Raw genomic sequence first — 20,983 nt, forward strand, 5'->3', positions numbered from 1 at the left:
GGCCGCCCGGCCGCCCGCCGCCCCCCACCCGACGCCCGGCCCCTCCTCCCTCTCCAGCCGCCGCCCCGGCCCCTCCTCTCCCTTTCTCCGGCCACCGCCCCGCCCATCTTCTCCGGATCCGGCCACCGCACAGCCCCTCCTCCCCGGATCCGGTGAGCGCGGACTTCGTGGTGGTGGCGCCGGATCCCTCGCCTCCCTCTCCAGGTAACTCCCTCCACTCCTCCGCTCTTCCCCTCTCTCGCAAACGGTTCAGGATGTGGTGGCGGCGGCGGAGCAGGATGTGGTGGCGGCGGCGGAGCTGGCGGTGGTGGTGGCGGCGGAGCTGGCGGTGGTGGTGGCGGCGGAGCTGGCGGTGGTGGCGGCGGCGGAGCAGGATGTGGTGGTGGCGGCGGAGCTGGCGGTGGTGGCGGCGGCGCAGCTGGCGGTGGTGGCGGCGGCGGAGCAGGATGTGGTGGCGGCGGCGCAGCTGGCGGTGGCGGAGCTGGCGGTGGTGGCGGCGGAGGATGTTTTTTTTTTTCAAAAATTTGTTGCCGAGTGTTTTCTCGGCACTCGGCAGAGACTTTGCCGAGTGCCCGACGCAAAACACTCGGCAACTCAGTGTTTGCTGACTGAAAAATTGCCGTGTGCCGTTTGCCGAGTGTTACACTCGGCAAACGGTTCGCCGAGGGTTTTTTGCCCTTCGCCGAGTGCCCCTAGCACTCGGCAATTTCACTGTCTCCCGTAGTGCGTGTACATACAAAACAGATCCACAGATTGGTATGCCATTGAGATGGCAACGTTATATATTTTGCAGGTGCAAAAGGTTCAAGATCTTACTCCATTGGCGACGGTAGTGTGAACAGGTCTGCAATGTTGTTCCGACTCGCAGCCTTGCAAAGTGAATTGCAAAATCGTTATGTGAGATCGCTTTGCGATTCTATGGATAAAGAAGGGGAAGAGGCTTGTTCTCGATCAATGGCGGAGCTTGAAGCAAAGTTGAGAGGGGGGCAATATAAATTGGAGGGTGAATAACAGCAGGGAGAGGGGACCAATTTTAAGCTTAGCTAGCAATTATACCTTGTATCTACTAACTTCATCAAGAAATTGCAAAATTTGAAGGGAGGGGGGCATTGCCCTGTTGGCCATCACTAAGCTCCGCTAGTGTTCTTGATTAGAGGCATGTTTGAAAGATTGCCTTTACAAGTCCCCTCCATATTGCATGTTTATGCGCAGGTCTACAAAGAAAAGGGAAGGAAATAAAGTATACATTGATAGCCTGACTACAGATGAAAGCCAAATTTTGTGACGCCCAGGTTTAGTTAAAAATCTCAGATTTGTTAGTTTCCAATTATCATCCTTCCGAGACCGATGAGGCCGGAAGATTCCAGTATGTCCTTACCGACGAGGCTGGACAAATCACATTCGTGACCGACGAGGCCGAACGCATTTACATACCAAGAGCACTTAGTTAAAATTCCATGCGTAACGAAATATGGCATCAAGTCGCTTGACATTTCTCCCTTTACTTTTTTATATACATCATTCATCTATATGGAGTACAGGACAAGATGCTTGATCACAATGATCATTTGACGCAGCATAATCGGAGGCGTTCTATAGCCTCAACCTATGGATATAATTAATTAGAGTTTTTGCTAGGCTCTATGATTCGGGAACTATGCAATCGTCTGTACCTTGAGGCGCTATGCAGAAATATATGTAAAAAGAGGAGACGTGTAAATTTCTCAAGAAATGAATAAAGAAAGAAACTTTCCCATTTTATTGTGTTTCTTTGTGTTTTATTTATCTATTTGTATACTATTGTATACTGGTACACCGCACCCTATTAAGCCGTATGCAGATAAATTTTGAGTATTTCTCACGCGAAAACACACAAATAGCCAATAGGATCATTGCCATTTCTATTTAGCAACTTATTATCTACAAACTAATTAAATACGCCAATTATTTTTTAAATGTAAAAATTTGATACATTATATCAATAATGCATATGATATCAATTTTATGTGAATTACTATACAATTTTTTGCTACTATTTTTTTGTTGTGTCTACGAGTTGTAGTGTCTATGAGATTTATTACGGTGGTGTTGTAAAAATTATGCTAAAATCTTGATGTAAACGTGCATGAATTGTACCGCCGATCTTTTCTATCAAAATAATATGTGGTGCTTTAGTGGTGCCAAACACATATTAGAAACAAATATATTTGTCTACATGAGTTCAATATCACCTATTTGCGAAAAGATTAGCTATCCAAGATCAAGTCCTACTGAAGGTATAATAATTATTTTTCCATAAATGTTGTATATATTTTAATTTCTTGTCAATTGGTCAGCTATATACAATTTGTGATTTCCTTATGTCAGTGTAGATACATACCTTAGGGTTTACTTTGTAGCTTCAAATGTTCGTGTTGCTTTTAACCTTGGTTATTTATGCTCTTACCCATATTTTGAAGTGTAATTGTGATTTTACCCTTATTTTTAAATTTTGTGACTTTACCCTTAACTATTCACGGGTCAATGCTATTTTGTCCCTACTCAACATCAAAATAAGGAAAAATACGCAAAGACTAAGGGAAAAATCACATTAACTTGTAAATAATTGAGGGTAAAATCACAAAGCTAAAAAAATGATGGTGAAAATACAATTACACTTCAAAATAGGATCAAGATCAAAAAAACCTAGCAATAAACTGACCCTCCTAGATTCTTCCTAGAATATCTCAACTCTATTTCTCTAATAACTATCCTACCTAAAATATAGGAAAAAGTCCAAATTACTCCTCTCTCAAGTGTAACACATACTCCAAATATTCTAGCATATTACAAAAATGCAACCTATTTTCAACAAAGGAAGATGTAGTTTGGAGTCATATGTTAAGATGGCATTATTAACCTAAGGGCGAGTTTGGCAGGGCTCCTCGCGAGGGGCTCCTCGTGCGGAGCCGGAGCCGGAGCCGCGGAGCCACTTTTTTGGGCTCCTCCATGCAGGCCTAAAACGGCTTCGGCTCCTCCCAAATGTGCCAAAAAATGGCTCCGCGGTCAATGCCGTTTGGTGCGGCTCCGGCTCCTCCGTGCTTCGGTAAGCGCACGGAGCCGGAGCCGGAGCCCTGCCAAACTGACCCTAAATAGTTGGCATTTCTAGTTATTGAGAATTAAAATTGAGGCTCTTTTATAACCAACTAATGACACGTGATGGTATTTGTCTGGCCTGACCCTAGCCGGATATACCCATGATTCTTGAAACAGATTGTGCAACAGTGGTGAGTGAGGCATATGGGTACGCTATGGGTCCTCACTGACCAGGATACTGGCCGGCTCTGGCAAGTGGGTCCGTCCGACCAGAACGTGCGGTCCAAGGACGTGAAGGTACTTGGAGCACAAGTAAAGAAAGTCGGGCAATTCAAATCAGCTCGGATATTGCGGGATACTTGTTGTAATCCGACTTAGATTGCTTTCCATGTAACAAACGAGTAGATTAGATTCAAACTGACTTGTAACCCTATGTCATCAGCCTATATAAGGCGGCCAAGGGCGCCTCCTGAGGGCAATCCAACCCCAATCCCAACTATTCCACGCACCAGCACAAAGCAATACAAACCACCAGCATACAAGACGTAGGGTATTACTCCCCGGAGTCCCGAACCTGTCTAAACATTTGTGTTATCGTGATTACCTTCAAGTTCTTGTTCTCGTAATTCTCCCTACCTACAAATCAACCACTTAGGTAACCTCTTGGTAAACTGTTAGGCTACTAAATCTGACAATGAGCAAGCTCCATGTGACATCATTGTACATATCCTTGGTGTGGTCGCTGATTCAGGAGGCCCTAGAGAAAAGGCGTCACTACATCAGCTACAACATCTCGAGGTCAAGAAGATCAGCAGGGAGCAAAGTAATGGCACATGAATTGACTCATCTGGCAATTAGTTTGAGCTAAGGATGTGCCTTTTTTTTCTTTTACTGATTTCTCGCGGACACTCGTTTGTAATGACGTTACCTAAACTTTAATAAATTTCTTGTTCCGTAAAAAAAAAGACATGTCGATTTTGTAGATCAAAGCCACCAGTCAGCCTATAAAAATCTTATCATTTAATTTGTTGCAGGTGCGGTTGTTGTGAACTATGGAGAAGCAAACAGATCATCTCAGATTCTCAGCTAGGGTACGTTGTGCGATGGGATATTCCTTTCATGGATTCTGCGTCAGCGCTGACAATTACACCTGCAATTTTAGAGTAGGTTTCACCGTGCCTTCTCTGTTACACAGAACAAGCTAACCAAGACCAGCCGGAAAGAACTCTACGCGGGGTAACAAGCATTGCAACGGCCACCTGGCCCCTACTTGTTCTTCTTGCGGTTCTCGATGACGAAGAAGAAGGCGAGCGCGACGACGGAGAAGGCGGAGAACACGCCGGCGGCGACCTTGATGGAGGCGTGGATGCCCGTGATGCCGGCGACGACGAAGGCGGCTTCGGGGCCCGTCTGGCCGTAGGCCACCTGCGTGCCGGACGCGTCGAGCGCGTACGCGCGCACGTAGTAGGTGCCCGAGGGGATGTCTTTGGCGACGGCGTAGTCGAAGCTGCGCCGGGCGCCGGCGGCGTAGGCCTGCTGGGTGAGCTTGAACTGGCACGCCTTGTCCTTGCTCAGGTCGTCTTCGGACTTGCGCCACCCGCGGTCCTTCTGGCTCACCGGCGCGTAGCACAGGTTCACCTTCACGTTCTTGAACGCGGCGTCGGCGCCGGCGGGTTCGGTGGTGTTCAGGGACCAGGTCACCGTCACCGTGTCCACGCCGGCGTGCAGGACTGCGCAAGGACATGGAGGATTTCGTTGTTAATATGACAGAAACTGCAAAGTATAAAAAATTTGAAATATCGACACAATGCAAAGTGAAATGCTAATTATTTGGAGAAAACTCCCTCCAGTCACCAAAATATGGCGTTTTAGACCAGAAAAGCAGCTTAGACGGTAGGTGCAGTTCAATTTCTAGAATTATACTCTTTCTTGGGATTTTTTCAAATGTCAGGAGTACACTTTCTATGAGATGGATGGAGTACTACTGCTGCTCATCTAGAAAGTCAAGTGTTCTGTTCTTTTTTTCTATATCAAACATGAAGTATTTTTGACTGGAGGCAGTACATTAGGATGGCCCTAGAATTTCTCACAAAGGACGGACTCCGTAAATTAAACTGTCAAAAGAGGAGAGTTTACCCTTTTAACTTTTGAGAAATTAAATAATCGGTTAAAAGTGTCTCAATTATTGCCCAAAAGGCTTTTACTATTGGCCGGCCTATATAGCTTGTAATAAAATGTTTCTCTCTTGCTGTTGTTTCTTTTTGAGCCGCATTGTGAGTGACAAAAGAGCATAGTTCAGCTGTCTCGATCAGCAACAAAGAGAGAGACGAGCACCTGGAACATATTCTCCAATTTGTGCTCTCATGTCATTTGAGTTTGTCTTCAAAATATATCCATAGGGAAAACTAAAATATATGTATAGGACTATAGCCTATAGGAGTACTGGGAGATCATTGAATTTTTTTGGAAAAACCTGAGAGATCGTTTCATTATCTCACCCTTCTTTATGGCACTTGCTGCTAATTAAGACTATGACTTTGCTACAAAGACCACTAAAAGTACTAACATGATTAAATTAATTAGGCACTGCACATTGGAAGCCAGGAATTAATTAGCGGCAGAGCCAATTAAACAGCTAGCTGGCTATCAGTATCAGCCGGCAGGTCAAACGGAGCAGGAACTTGGAAACACTTTGCGACCGATGCAGTAGCGCAGACCGGAGAGGGTGCGACGCAGATGATATAGCTAGCTTAGCAGAAACGCACCTTGGCCGGGCTTGGGGGAGGCGGTGACGTCGAGCGCCTTGGGCAGCGTGGAGAGGTGCACCCCCGCGGCGGCCGGCGCCGGCAGGTAGGCGCCGAGAAGCAGCACCAGCAGCAGCGAGAACGACACGACGCCACCTTGCCGAGCCATCGTCGCTGCTCTCTTCGCCTCCGGAGCGGCTGTTGCTGGTGGTTTGGGAGAGGAAGGCAAGGGATCTGAGCTCGGGCTGCGGGGTTGGGTTGGAGGGCGAGTACGGACGGTGTTGAGGTTATATAGGCGCGTGGACGGCGTACGCGTACGAGCGGGGTGTCCAATAGTTGACCTTGCGACCTCGCGGCCCTACGGGTTGGCGGGGAGCAGTAGCTAGGCCCTTGTTCACTTCCTACAAAACTCCCAACTTTGGCACTATGCAAAAAGAAGATTCCCCATCACATCAAACTTGCGGTACATGCATGGAGTACTAAATGTAGACAAAATCAAAAACTAATTGCACAGTTTTATTGTACTTTGCGAGACGAATCTTTTGAGCCTAATTAGTCAATATTTTGACAATAATTCACAAATACAAACGAAACGCTACAGTGTTGCTACAGTAATTTGGCACCTCCCAAATTCGCAAAGTAAACAAGGGCTAGGACTGATTTGGTCGCCAAGCTGAGCACGCTTCTGATCAAAAGTCAGATCTCGAGGAGGGCGCAGGGCCAGAGCAGCAGCAGCTAGTAATCTAATCCCGAGGGTCGGAGCCCGGTTTATTTAATTGCTTGCAGAGGCCCCCGGCCGACTCCCCGGCCGCTTGGGATGCGTCGCCCCGGGAGCCCCCGGACGCGAGCGAACGAACGATCGCCTCCGTCCGTCCTCCGCCCCCTGCGCGACCCCAATTGTTGGTGCACGCCAGGAAGTTCGCTTCCCCGGCCTCATCGCGTCGCGGCGCCGAGCAGCCGAGAGAGAGATCACATCCAGCAGCGCGAAATGCGCCGTTCCCACGCGCCCGCCCGCACGGCCATCTCCCCAGGGCGGTTGTTGCGTGGCAGATAACGGCGGCATGCCGGCACATTGACATGGCAAACCAAAAACCCCTTTGCCAACTACTGAAACACAGGAGGGGTACAGGGGAGCATGGGAGGCCATGTGGCTCTTAGCTTAGATTAAGGGTTACGAGGTGCGGCGTCTGTTTGACTTGCCTCGCCTCTATCTGTCTATGTATCACTGCGCAATAAGAATTGGCGAGAAGGCACACGGCTTATCAACGGGCCGGCAGATGTCATGAGAGTGATAGGAGGCTCGGCTGAGCGATCCACAATTGGTCAGATCAGAGTTGTATGTATATAGTAGTAATAAAGCTAGGCTAACGATGAGTGTGAACAGGAGGGCACGGGAATTATTGAAGGAATGATGGGCTGTTTATGCGTTGTTAATTCCGAGTACCTGCATTGCTGTTGGACTTAGCTGGGATATTAGCATTTTTCTGGTAGTCGGCAGGTCACCTTTGACGTGGCTTGTTTGTGTTAGAATAGGATTAATTAGTGATCAACTAGCAATTAACCATGCCATTAGCGGTTACTAAATGATGGGGCGTCGGAGGGGTGTGTCCTCATGTCCATGTCTCTTTCTCGTGTATAAATATGTAGTCGCACTCTTCGTTCAATCAACCAATGAAAGGCATGTTTGATCATCGTGCTAAAATTTAGCACTTGTCACCTTAGAATGACTAAACATGAACTAATTATAAAACTAATTGCAGAAGCGTTGGGCTAATTCGCGAGATGAATCTATTAAGCCTAATTAATCCATCATTAGCAAATGGTTACTGTAGCACCACATTATCATATCATGGACTAATTAGGCTTAATAGATTCGTCTTGCGAATTAGCCTCCGTCTGTGCAATTAGTTTTATAATTAGCTTTTATTTAATACTGTTAATTAGTATCAAACATCCGATGTGATAGGAGCTAAAGCTTTAGCCCCTGGTATCCAAACAAGGTCAAAATCACAGATTCATTCTTCAATCTTCTCTGTTCATTTACATTCACACGATTCTAGTTTCAACAGTTTGCACAAAGTAACCCCCCTCCTGGGTCCTGCTGGCTCTCCTCTGCTTGTCTTTTCGGCTCCTTTCCAGGCCTCTCTGCTCCATGTCGGGGATATTTGGTGAAAAAAAAAATGGTACTCCAACCTTAAGCCTCTCGCTCCCTCATTTCTAGCAAAAGAGAATTCTGACTTAGAGAACTTCATTATGTGCTTGGTCTTTCACCCGTGTCCACAAGTACGTACTTCTGACAAGTACATTGACCAATTTTGAGCGGCCGAACAAATGCTTTGTTGTGAAAGGGTAGCCTTTCCAGCATGCATCATGTACGAAACCTTCTTCTTTATCAGAAGTAACTTTATCAATTTTGAGAATGGGAGAATTCACCATATATCTTAGTTTATTAATGCAGTGTATAGGGACAACATACACCACCGCGCAAAACTTTATCCCGGATCGGTGGCACATCCTTAGAATCGATGACCAGGATACATGACAAAGAGAGTCTGCACCCGGCCCGGCCGGTGCAGGCATACATGGATGGAGGTACAGGCTGCAAGACAGCAAGATATCAGCACCGGCCGGTGCAGATACAGGTTGATAGAGAGCCTGCAAAACGTAATGCTTCCGTGTGTTCCCAACACCCGAAGCCAACGTACCACTGGATAGGTTTCTTAGTTTTAAGGAAGAAAAAAAGAAGGAATAGATAGATTATCTTGCTAGCCAAACAAAATAATTGCATCGGATTATATCTCCAATAATTACATTTTTCATACGAGAGACATGGGCACATGACAACAAACGAAGATCCTACACACATATAATAAACATATTGAGATACACTTCTATCATCTCTATGAACGTCTTCACAAGATTGGATCGCCAGATCTTGATGTTAATGAATTCTTAGGTCCGTAAAGGTTTAGAGACTGGGTGCGGCCACGAGCCCAGCCCGGCAGTGGCCCGACATGCGGCACGGCCACGAGTGAGGCCCTGGAAGGAGCCCCAGCAGGCAGCGTGGGCGTGGCCACGGAAGGGTCAGCCCTAGATGGGCGACGAAGGGTGAAGGTAGCCACGGACATGGCATGCGGCACCGTACCGTCCACGGTGAGGTCGTGCGGCCACGCCGACGATGCGAATACAGGTGCCACTCACGGTCCGTTGAGTGCTTGGCGCTGCATGCAGCGCCAGCAGAGAAGCCACGGGCTGTTGCTACCGTACTTTTTGGACAATGTTTAGAAATATTTTTGTATGGTCGGATGTGTTGCGTGCGTCTGGATCGTGAAGAGAGTCCCTAGTAGCTTATTTGTAGCACCACTGCATAGAGCCGGTTGCAAATACCGACCAGTCCGACCCTATAAATCGATTTTGACCAGCTCTACAAATCGTTTCCGGCATGGTGCACAGAAAACACTCCTCTACAATAATGAACATAGGAAAACGCCCACGGATGGTGTCAGTACAATGTGTATTGAGTAGAGTACGTGTTTGCTTTGTATGCTCTAAGAAGAGTTGATCTTCAGGGGGCTAAGTAACTTTAGGTGCCCGCTTCTCTTTTGGCCTCGTGACTCCTGATCACAACGTACGAAGAGTGTGGTACAGCCAGCTGAGGAGCAGGATGAGCAAATAGAACATCCCATATCTTACTCACAAATACACTGATGTCTTCATAACCCATAATATCCGTTTTATTTCATGAGCATGCATGATAACCGGGCAACCGCGCCCTATTGCTCAACTAGTAGTAGCACTACTCAGGGCCGAAGCGGCGGCTGGTGAGTGGTGACGGTGCAAGTGCAGTACAAAAACGCAAGGGGCAGCAACTGTCGCCGTACCAAATGGGGCAGCAGCAGCAGACCACGCCGCGGCCGCCTTCTCCCGGGCACGCCTTGGAATGCACGCCCCACTGCACGCACCTTATTTTGCCGGAGCACGTGTTCACCGCCGCCGCTGTAGCGCGCGCGTGTTATCAAAACAGTCAGAGGCCACACAATTTGTTGTCGACGGTCGTAGCTTAAAATTCTTCACCTGATGAGACGGCGGCGGCGAAGGCCAGGATGGTGAGGAGGCAGGCAGCCACGGCCGGCTTGGCGGAGGCCGATGCCGGCGCCATCGCTGCTTCGGTCGGAGACGGACGGACGGACGGTGCGGTCGATCAGGTGGCTGCTTTTGTGAAACGCGCGCGAGCTGCCGCGTCGTGCTTCTTCTAATGGAGTTGTTGCTGGCTGAGGTGTGTTCGTTGGTCGTCGCATCGCGTGTTCTTATAGGCACGTTGTAGATGTTACGGCCAGGATCGGATGAGTCGTGTACGCGGGAAATGGATATCTGCATCCCCGGGCGGGATATAGATAGGGGCTGCAGAAGCTAATGCAAAATATGTTGGCGATAATGTTGCTAGCCTGCTATTGCTCCCTATTTTTTTAAGGATAAAACTCCTACGCACCACCTGACTGGATGATTGGAAGTTGGGTACAGCAAACTTGCTTGTTTGTCTTGTCTGCCTGAACTTGCCCGCCGCCGCCACCATCTGCGTTGTGCTTCTACGGGAGTTCGTGGTGTGACCGTGTGAGCGTTGGAGCCGAGTTCAAGAATCGGTGGCCAACGCTGGAATTGAGCCAGTCCATTTCCTCAGACCTACTGTTCTGTGCGCGATAACTTTTACGTAAATTGTACAATACCATCTACTCATATTTTGCACAAACAAAACTTTCGACCAAAGACAACCAAAAATCAAACTACATCAGGATTTGGGGGTCAACTGGATCCATTTGACATCCCTTATGATACAACTTCATCAGTTGACACTGTTTCAAACAACGATTGAGACAACTTCATTTCAACTACGTACAGACTGATCTACATATACAGATGCTCTATGTTACAAAAAGAAAAGACCAACTGTCAGCTAAATACGAAGCCAAATGTTAGTCAAACAGGGATGTTGTTGAAAGGAATATCATCTTCTTCGCTCAAATCCTTCTGTGAAGAAGGGATGACTCAGTGCTTCCTGTGCTGTATGTCGGTCTGCTGGATCATACTTCAGCAGCCCTTGCAAAAGGTCAATCAAATCACCGGCAGACTGATCCACATTTTGCATCACCAGATTCTGCTCATGTGCGAAATTTTGAGTTAAGATCCACTAGATAAAGTGGGCATTTCAGCAACTGAATCAACACTTACCTGGAGCCTGGGCAGTTTCATCACAGCTTTCATGCTCTCCCGTGAAGTGCAACCCTCCGGCCAATTCAGACGTCCTTTTCTGATGTATTTCTCAGATTGGCGACTACATGCAAGGATTAATGAGCACACAACATTGACCAGACCTCACAACACTGAAGCTCAAGACTATATTGATATGGATCATAGACATGAACATACTCTGCCCTCTTAAGCATATGGTATGGCAAAGGTCCAAACACCCTCTCCATCATAGCCAGATGTTCCAAGTTTTCATGAGTCTGGAATAGTGCCTCTCCCTGCAGAACCTTGGTAACTCAAATCCCCTGTACTTGTGGTACATGGCTAATCAAACAAGGCCCAATAACATACCGTGCAAAGCTCAACAAGAATACAACCAACACTCCAGATATCACATGGGTAACTCCATCCAAGTCCTGAACAGAAGATCCACGCAATCGTAAAAAGGTAACCAAAAAAGGGCTCAACTAGGATAAGCTTTTCACTAGACAAGATAGATACCCAGTATAACTTCTGGAGCCCGGTAATGCCTAGTGGATACCACATAACTCTGATCCTGTTGGTCATAGGTAGTGCTACCAAAATCAATCACCTTGATTGCACTAGACTTGGGCAGCCGTTTGTAATAGGATCCCTCCTTTGGGGATCGGGATGAAACCTAGCAATTGCCGGAAAAAACACAATCAGTACAATATATTACTGTCAAACTTAGCCAGTACACCAGAAATAACAAGGCACAGCAAAAGGTAAAGCATGGCTAGATCAATTAAGTAAAAGAACAAAGTATACTTTGTAATCAGGCACTTTAATGTACTCCGGAGAAACAAGAAGAATGTTCTCAGGCTTTAAATCAGTGTGTATGAGGCGCAATTCATGCATAACTGCAACACATTACAGAGAGAGGGTAAATACATAAACATCCCATAGATGTTAGATATTTCGGAACGAACCATGAAAGAAAGAATAAGCAGAAGTCATGGATTAATGACAGTCTGCAATGCAAAGATAATGTGCAAGACTAATAGGTAGTGCAGGAGGGATAATAGAAAGAACTGTGCACACACATGCTATGCATTCCAACAGTTGTTTGGCAACCTCCCGAACTAGGGCAATTGGGAATGAGCGGTAATTGTTTTTCCGCAGAAAATCATATAAGCTTGGTCCAAGCCTCTCAAAGACCTGCTCACCATTAATCCAAATTCACCAACGTTTAAGCACCATAGGGGGTATCTCTTTGGGTCAGTTCATAATTACCATAATCTAACAAAGTACTTACAATACAGATATGGTTACGATAGTCAAACCAGTTCCGAATTTGAACACAACTGCAAAATAGACCAGCTTATATATACAAGCAATCTTATGAATGTAAAGCGCACGGAAGAGTGCTAACTGAACCAGAGACTAACCTGGATCTACTTTCATCGTATTTACCAAGCTGCTCGAGCATGCCAATTTCTATCATTGCAGCATCCCTGTACTTCTTAATGCCCCTGATGATCTTGATAGCCACCATTTCTTTCCTTTCCCTATCCCAACACTCCAGCACCTGACCAAAAGTACCTGATGTATTCCAGAGACACGTTCAGTTATGGGCATAACTCCCAGGAGTTATGTATCAATGGTTTCAGAAGATGCATCCATCCAAACTGACCTTCGCCCATTTTCGCATTGATCTTATCTGCAGACACAAAAATAATCCATAAGAACAAACCATGGATACAAGTTTGTAAGGGCAACAGGACATTACACCATGGTGATAAAGCAAACTAGCCAATTGCAAAACAAAAGGCAGGGTTAGGTCAGGTAATTACAACGAGGTGTGAGATTATCTCCAACAGCAAAAACATAATGCCCATCCTTATCATCTTCTCTCAGTGGAGGGGAACCATCACGAGGCTGCCCTTGGTTAAGCTGAGAGGAAACAATACCACCCGAAGAGAGACCCAACGCCACTGCACTTATGGCATTCACAACTTCTTGGCCACAAAGTCCAAGCTGAACCTGCATACAGGAAGCAATAAATTATCCATCTAACTGAGCACGTCAAGCAACCAAATCACTATGAAGTCCTTCGGCCAGTCTCTATAAAAATTTAGAAACTGTGCTAGGTGTCTCATGACATTGGATAAATCATAAACACTTTCTAAGCAGCCTTCAATCATATGCTTAATTCACCTATGGAGGACACAACGAACCCACTTGACCCTGAGCACATAATTCACCTATAATTCCTAATTTAACATCTATCTATTCACAAAATTGGACCAGCAGATTATTGACTACAAAACAGACAGATAAACTGAAAGCCTATTGTACTGATTAACCATAATATAATTATATTTAACCAAAAAGAGCGATGGTAACCGTACAAGCCACACATCACGCACCAAACAAATCAACCGCATAACTAACATAAAGAACAGCGAGCATCTGCGCGGAACATGATAGATCGACGCCACAGCAAATAGATCCGACGACGACGACGAGGAATTCTGCTATTTAGATCCGCAACCTAACCCTAGAAGAACAGCACCAACAACCGCGCATCGCATGCAGAATCGACGTCCCCAGCGAGCAAAAGGAACTACGGCCGCCGCCGCTAGTCGATAGATCCGTGAGGGGGAAAAGGCTAACCGAAGCGCCGGGTCGGATCGGAGGTGCATACCTGATGCATCTCGGCGGGGCCGACGTCCCACCCCAGACGCTGCCGCTTGCGCGGGCGGCGGTCCAGAGGCGCGCGCGGCATCTCGGCGATGCACTCCATGGCAGGACGGATCTAGTCTCTCCCGGAACGAACGAACCCTCGAGTCGGCGGCTAGCCGGAGGCGGCGGCGGTTGGCGTGCGGGCGAGGAACACGCAACGCAATTGCGACTGATTCCGACGCGCTAACCCTAGCGCCCCCGGTCTTTATGGCGGGGCAACAAAGGATTGGGTGGTGGAGGTGAGAAAGAATCGGACACCGCGCGCTCGTGTACACGCGATGACAGGCTATGTCGCTGACGCTGTTTGGCCTTAGGGCCCGCTCGAAGCTCTTTGGCCCACATGTCAGTGGAAGTTTAGGGGCAGGCGCTGGAAAGCGTATCGGTGAGGGCGGTCGCCGCGTCCCTCGCGGGCCGTGGGCCGCTCGTTGTGCCTGCTTTACCCAAATTGTTCCGCGCACCTGTTTCCTGCACCCAAAATGTCGATGGCATGTGGGGCTAAACTTTTTCCGTGGTCCACCTGTCAGTGGTATTACGCATTGTCGAGCACCACTGCTAATTTGGATATTCTTTTCTCTCTTTATTTTCCGTCTGGTAGACCAAACCCCCCGAAGGCGAAAACCAGGGCGCCAGCCAGTGGGCAGTCCGTGGGAACCTCGAGCCAGGTCGACGGGTTCTTGTTTAGGTGTAGCGATGGCCTACGCCGATGAGCTCGTGGGGCTGTCGTGTGGGCCAGATATCGTGGTGGTCCACCGACCCTGGGTTCCGGTGGTACACCCTGGTTGGGTTAGTTGGCATCTGATGCTTATCGAAAAGGAATATTCCGCATCAATCTGACTTTCCCCAGTCCTAATCCCAACGTGGGATAGAACCGGATTACCAAGGCCGAGCAGAGGAATTCTCGTTGCCTCTCCATAAGAAATTTTTTTGTGCTTTTTTTTTTTGCCGTGCTTTATCATAGTTCCGAGCGATCCTCATTTGATTTCACCTCCGCCCCGCCTTCCTCGGTGAGATGACCCGCATGGCAGGGACCTCGCCGCGGTCCCATGGTTGGTTTTCGGCGACTTCAAACTCACGCGCGACCCCTCCGACCGCAACAACGACAACTTCGATGCGGCGGCGGCTCAAAGCTTCAATGCCGCCGTGGACACCGCACAGCTTCAGAAACTGCCCCTCTCCGACCGGCAGTTCACCTGGAGCAATCGCCGCGAGGTGCCCACTCTGGTGCGTCTGGATAGGGCCTTTATCAACGCCGCCTGGAGCTCCCTCCTTTTAACTCCATCCTCAGCTCCCTGCCCCGGCTGGTGTCGGACCATGTCCCCATCGTCGTGGCGGCATCTTCCCAAGTGCCGGCATCTTCTGTCTTCCCCTATGAGAAGACCTAGGCCTTCGCGGCCCAATATCGCAACTTGGTCGCGGATGTCTGGGCCAGGCCGTAGAACCAAGATGCCGGCCTGTACAGCGCCTGGTCCGCTCGCTGAAATAGGTACAGGCTGAGAGGAAGAAATGGGCCAGGGAGCGCAGGCGGCCCGCCCGGTGATCTCCAACTGCCGCATTGTGCTCGCCCTTCTGGATCTCCTGGAAGAGCACCGCCGGCGAGCGCTTGCTCCGCAACCTGGTCGAGGTGAAGCTCTCTGCTGCAAATCAAGCCCTCGCCGTCTACTGGAAGCAGCGCTACACGTTCAAGGTGTGTAAGCTCGGAGACGAGAACACCAGGTTCTTCCATGCCTCTGCCTCCGCCCAACTCCGGCGCAATCGTATCGCCGTCCTCCACAGCGATGGTGTGCCTGTCTACACTCACGAGGGCAAGGAGCGTGTGTTGCATACCTTCTACTCCGAGCTCCTAGGGACTAGGCAAGACACGATAAAGCGACTTCGACGTGGCGGCGGTGCTCCTCCCATTCCAGGGCTGGCATGGCTTGATGAGCCGTTCACGGAGGAGGAAGCTAAGGGGGCGTTGTGGAGCATGCGGACCGATAGCAGCCCTGGGCCGGATGGCTTTGGGCCGGCCTTCTTCCGCTCGTTCTGGCTAATGGTAGGGAGGCGGTCATGAACTTCCTCGGGGACTTCCATGGCGGGAGCGCGGACATGGATGCGGTGAACCGCGCCTGCGTCGTCTTGCTCCCGAAGAAAGAGTTCGTCATAGCGGCAACTGACTTCCGCCCGATCAGCCTCCAGAACTGTGCCCCAAGATCGCCGCCAAGATCATGACCACGTATCTGCAGGGGCACATCACGGTGTTGGTGTCTGATCTCCAGACTGGATTCATCAAAGGGCGGTGCATCACCGACAACTTCTTCGCAACGGAGCTTGTCCAGTGCTGCAGCAAGCGCCACGCCCCTACGCTCGTCCTCAAACTGGACTTCAGGAAAGCCTTCGATTCCATGGACTGAGGGGGCCTTGATTCGGTCCTAGCAGTGCGGGGCTTCGGGGAGCAGTGGCGGCGGATGGTGAGCTCGCTCCTCACCACGGGCAAGACTGCCGTCCTCCTGAACGGCGTGCCAAGCCCCTGGATCCAGTGCCGTCGGGGACTGCAGCAAGGGGATCCTCTGAGCCCCTACCTCTTCCTCATCGTTGCTAATCTACTCCACTGGCTGGTGGTGCACCAGGGCGCAGGGTTGATGCATCCGCGGGTCGATGACCTCCGGTGCCCCGTCATCCAGTACGCTGACGACACCTTGATCCTGATCCGGGCAGAGGAAGACCAGGTCCGGCGGCTGAAGCAGGTGCTGGACTCGTTCGCGGCGGCGACGGGGCTCCACATCAACTACCGCAAGAGCACCTTTGTGCCTCTGCACGTCGACGGCGATCGCGCTTCGGACCTGGCGGCCATGCTTGGCTACCCTGTGGCGGCCTTCCTTCAAACCTACCTGGGGGCTGGGGCTGCCGCTCTCCACCGCCAAGCTCTCCGTGGTGAGCTGGACTCCCTGGTGGTCAAAGCAGAGCGCGCGATCCTTGGATGGCGCACGGGCCTTCTCTCCCAGGGCGGCTGGCTCACGCTCGCTGAAGTCGTCCTGATGGCCCAAGCCATCTACGCGATGTCAGCCGCTCCCCTTCCCCCTCACCATGCTGGAACGCCTCAATCGCCCCGACGGGGCCTGTTCTGGTCAGAAGCCCCCAAGTGCGGCGGTGGCGCGTGCCTAGTCGCCTGGGAGCTGGCGTGCAGGTCCAAGGACGACGGTGGCCTTGGGCTCAAGGACCTGGAGACGCTCAACAAGAGCCTCCTGCTGAAGCACGTGCACAAGCTCGGCGAAACAACACCTGGGCAAATTGGGTGAGATACTGGTATGACGGCGGGCTCGTCGCAGAGGAGACGCCTTGCTGGGGAGCGATCAAGGCACTAATTCTCCGGTACCACGCCATCACCGTGGTCTCGGTGGGCGACGACGAGATGACCTCCTTCTGGCATGACTGCTGGGCTGAGGTCGGCGTGCTCCGCGACGCCCTCCCCGCTCTCTACTCGCAATGCCTCGACGTCTACATCACCGTGGCGGAGGTGGTCGCGACGTGGCGGCAACCTGCAGCCCCACCTCACGGTTGCTGCCGCAGCGGAATTGGAGCTGGTCACCGGCACCATCTCCGGCCTCGAGCTGCTCCAACGCCGCGATGACCGATGGGTGCCCGGGGCGCGCGCGGCCAAGCCAAGGGCGACGGACTTATACAACGCCCTCCGCGTGCCGGGCGCCGCCCCACCGATGGCTGAGCGCAACTGGGACACCTTTGCCCCCAAGAAGGTACAGATCTTCTTTTGGATCCTCCGCCATGAACGCACGCGCACGCGGGAGTCCCTGCATCGCCATGGCGCCCTCGACTCGCCGGACTGTCTGTTCTGCTCGGGGGCGCCTGAGGACGCGGGCCACCTCTTCGCCACATGCCCCCGCCTGGCTCCTTTGTGGGCAGCGACTCTGCCCTCGCACGCGCCTCCGACGTCCCCGCGCGAGGCCGCAGAACCGATTGCTCAGCTCTTCGGCAACTCCCCGCCGTCGATTGGACACACTGCGGCGCTCGCCGTGCTCTGGGTGACTTGGAAATCCCGCAACAAGATGGTGTTCGATGCTCTCCGCCTCTCGCCGCGCAACATCGCCAGGCAAATCGGAGAACACGTCAAGCTCTGGGTCTGTCGCGCTCCAAGCCGTCTCGATACTGAGCCCCTAAGGTCCTAGTGCCGATCGGTCTTTGATGTAATGTAGCCCCTCAGTTTGCCTTCTCTCTCTCCCCCATATTCTTCCATCTCTGAGCACCATGCCCGCTCGTGTAAGCCGGATTCGTCCGTTTTGTGGAATATAAAAGTTCAGGTGCGCTCCTTGGCCCCGTTGATTCCTTAAAAAAAAATCACACAAAAAAAATCACGTTTATGCTACACAAAATCAATCTACTACGCAACCATGAGACCAGAATACACCATGTATGATCAGCAGGCTAGGCCTGCGAGTACAAGACCCTCGTCTTTGACGGCACGCCAACGCCATTGCAGAGCTACCTTGATGAAATGCCACAAGAACATTCTGCAGGGATCAGTGGGATTGCATTTCTTGAAGTAGAGGGCCGATTCTTTGAGCGCCTAAAAACAAAGCGTCAAGAAGAACCAGTGCTCCGACCTGAAGTTCCAGGAGAAACAAAATGTCAACTGCCTTTCCCCTGAAAAACAATTACTATTTGGAGCGTCCATCTCTTGAGATGAATGAATAATTACCAAGCGGCCAGTGAAGACTAGCCGGTATCCCAGTCCTTCCTTCGCGGCCTGTCTGCGTTGCTGGTCCGTCCACCTGCATGAGGGAAGAGATTGCAAATAAGTTACTCCTTTATCATGTCTTCAGTAACTGTTTATAGAGTGCTGAAACACAAATGATTTGCTGCTTCATGTCGTAACTGATGGAATCACTGCTATAGAATGCTGAGATATATTTTGCATGATTTCAGAAAGGTTGGGAAAGAAGTAAAAAAATCAATATCATACTCAAGTTAGTGGTAAGCACATAGTACATCACTACAGTGCTCTTTTACCAGCAATATGATTTCTTTTATTCCTATAGAACAGCTTGAGTAGGCATTTTGGTCAAAGTACAACAGCTGACACAGTTCAGGCCGTGGAACTTACCCAAAGAATTCAGAAACCCCTCCAATAGCAGCAAGCTTGAAAGGCTGGGAACCTTCCCTCTCAAAGTCCTGATGGAAAAGGAAGGCATATTTGGTATATGCTCAAAAACAAGCAAGGCAACAGCATATTAAGGAATCAATGTAAATGATTTCATTTTGTATGGTGCTACCTCCTCTTCAGCGGCTTCCAGGCCTCCTTGAACCCAGAACAAATTTTCAAAACCAGCATTGTACAGCTGTTCACATGCGGCAAGTGATCTGTCCACATTTTGGAGGAAATTGAAATTTTCGAACAATCATTAAAAAATGATGCACTCAAGCTCTCCATTCTGCAGTACTTTTAAATTATAAATTGCAGACTAGAAGGTAGAATATGCAACACCAAGAGAACAGATAACATGAAATCTTGCACAGAGCAATGACAGGAAGAGTGATAGGGTGAAAGCAACTTGTCAACACAAATAGAACACTGCTAGCATAAACGCTTCAAGATATACATATGCATAAGCTAATGTAAAAGGAAAACAACAAATGACTTTCTATGCAATGATCCAAAAATACAGAAACACCAAGACATTACTCGAAAAAAAGCAATGAAGAATCCATTACTGAATGCGCTATCCAAACGAAAGCAAGCTGAAAAAATTACAAATGTGCTCTGGCTGCTTCACATGAATAACAAATCCAGCTTCAGTATGAGATTAAGAAATTACCTAAGTCCTTTCTGGCACACTAGTATTATGTCTGTGTCTTTAGAAAACTTCTCCTCAACCTGCTGTACAAAGTTCCTAGCAATTTCATCTACGATCAGTAAAATCAATCACCCTTCCAGGATCATAACAAGATAGTTCCAACTTTGTAAAGTTGATGTGAAGCATACTTATTAAATGACAATGTTGAGCTGCCACTCCACCAGCCACCTATGAAACAATCATGAGATTAGTCGAATTAAGTCTTCAAATCTTCAATTTGTAATCTATAAAAGAAAAATGCCATTTCAAAAGTTTGGATGCAAGGGTCCAACACAATGAGAAAGAGCCAGGACACAATTTGGATGCAGATGGTTAGTGGCATACCCATTACAAAGTTGCTGACTTTCTTGCTAAGTCCGCCCAGATCAACCGATGTGTCCACGTCAAATACAGGAATCCAGGTAGAGCCTTTCACCCAGGCCTGCAACACTCCAGTTTTGGAATAAACAAGGACGAACATAAGACAATATACACACTTGCTCTTTACATTTGAAAATTATTGATAGAAAGACAGACCTTTTGACGCTCATTTGAGGGCCTGACATCCAGAAGAGCCTTGTCTGTCAGTTTGTAGGTATAACCGGCTTCCCTGGGTGTGAGGGTTTTAATTTTCTGCTCCCTAATCTTCAGGCAGAGCATTTCAGAGTCATACAAGTAAACAGGAGCTCAGCATTTCAAAATTGGCATATCACCAAAGATTGTATAATTCCATGGTGCAGGATTCAAAGTTTCAAACACTTAATGCATTTACACGAGAACAAAGAAGGCAAAACCCAAACAATCCAACAGCACTGCAGTTTCGGACCGAGAAAATTTCAGAAGAAATTTGCATTGTCATCGTCAGTAACCACAAACAAAATGAGCAGGCAGATATACATAAGAGAGGCGAATGAATGAACCGTACCAGGGTCTCCCACCGCCTCCTGGCGGCGGCCTGCTCCTTGGTCTGCCTCAGCTCCTCATCCTCCCCCTCCTGACCGCCTCCGACCACCGCCCCCATCCTCACCACCCCGCTCCATCTCTGCACACACCACACACGAAACGACGTGCCTCAGTAGGGAACAGAGCAAAGCAAACGAGGGAAAGATGCTCAAGTAAAGGCCCGCACCTTCGAAGGGAGGAGACCAAGACCAGGACGGAGGCTTCGGGGGCGGGAGCCGGAATGCGCCACGGCCGGGGAGGTGAAGACGCCGGCGAACCGACGGGCGAGGCCGAGAGGTGGCGCTGCCATTTTTGCTGCTGCTGCTTCCAGTCCAGACACGGGCTTGTAGCTTTCGAGCGTTATCTCCGTAGCGTTTGCAATTGGTCAAGGAGATTGCAACTGCTGCAACTGCAGACTGGTGGGGCCTGGAGACTGAAGTCCAGCAC

General features: G+C 49.4%; 3 protein-coding genes across 4 annotated transcripts in view; all 3 read right to left on the reverse strand.

Annotated features, from left to right (window-relative positions):
• LOC101773823 (high-affinity nitrate transporter-activating protein 2.1) overlaps positions 1–6,099 on the reverse strand; it is a 13,259-nt gene extending 7,160 nt beyond the window's left edge. Inside the window, exons 1-2 of one of the 2 annotated variants that reach the window (XM_012843924.3) lie at positions 5,841–6,099; positions 4,342–4,805 (exon numbers count right to left, since the gene is read on the reverse strand). In XM_012843924.3, the coding sequence (XP_012699378.1) occupies positions 4,342–4,805; positions 5,841–5,988 (612 nt within the window). In that variant the 5' untranslated portion in view covers positions 5,989–6,099. Of the gene's footprint in view, positions 1–4,078; positions 4,806–5,840 lie in introns of those variants that run through there. The other variant, XM_004952921.4, reaches the window with a different exon arrangement.
• A 4,469-nt stretch (positions 6,100–10,568) lies between these two features.
• LOC101774636 (serine/threonine-protein kinase AFC2) lies at positions 10,569–13,966 on the reverse strand. Its single transcript, XM_004952922.4, has 12 exons — positions 13,732–13,966; positions 12,878–13,067; positions 12,718–12,744; positions 12,473–12,626; positions 12,340–12,388; positions 12,128–12,242; positions 11,853–11,944; positions 11,565–11,721; positions 11,415–11,479; positions 11,244–11,341; positions 11,046–11,148; positions 10,569–10,971 (listed from the first exon to the last, which is right to left on the reverse strand). Exons 1-12 carry the CDS (start codon positions 13,828–13,830, stop codon positions 10,822–10,824), a joined length of 1,299 nt encoding a protein of 432 aa, XP_004952979.1. The 5' UTR covers positions 13,831–13,966; the 3' UTR covers positions 10,569–10,821.
• Positions 13,967–18,043: 4,077 nt separating this feature from the next.
• On the reverse strand, positions 18,044–20,895 carry LOC101775030 (rhodanese-like domain-containing protein 11, chloroplastic). The gene is made up of 10 exons (XM_004952923.3): positions 20,724–20,895; positions 20,520–20,636; positions 20,132–20,239; positions 19,940–20,036; positions 19,744–19,783; positions 19,577–19,651; positions 19,034–19,121; positions 18,865–18,932; positions 18,460–18,532; positions 18,044–18,364 (listed from the first exon to the last, which is right to left on the reverse strand). Exons 1-10 carry the CDS (start codon positions 20,844–20,846, stop codon positions 18,281–18,283), a joined length of 873 nt encoding a protein of 290 aa, XP_004952980.1. The 5' UTR covers positions 20,847–20,895; the 3' UTR covers positions 18,044–18,280.
• Positions 20,896–20,983: the final 88 nt, after the last annotated feature.

Source organism: Setaria italica, chromosome I (genome assembly GCF_000263155.2).
Source record: "Setaria italica strain Yugu1 chromosome I, Setaria_italica_v2.0, whole genome shotgun sequence".
NCBI lineage: Eukaryota > Viridiplantae > Streptophyta > Magnoliopsida > Poales > Poaceae > Setaria > Setaria italica.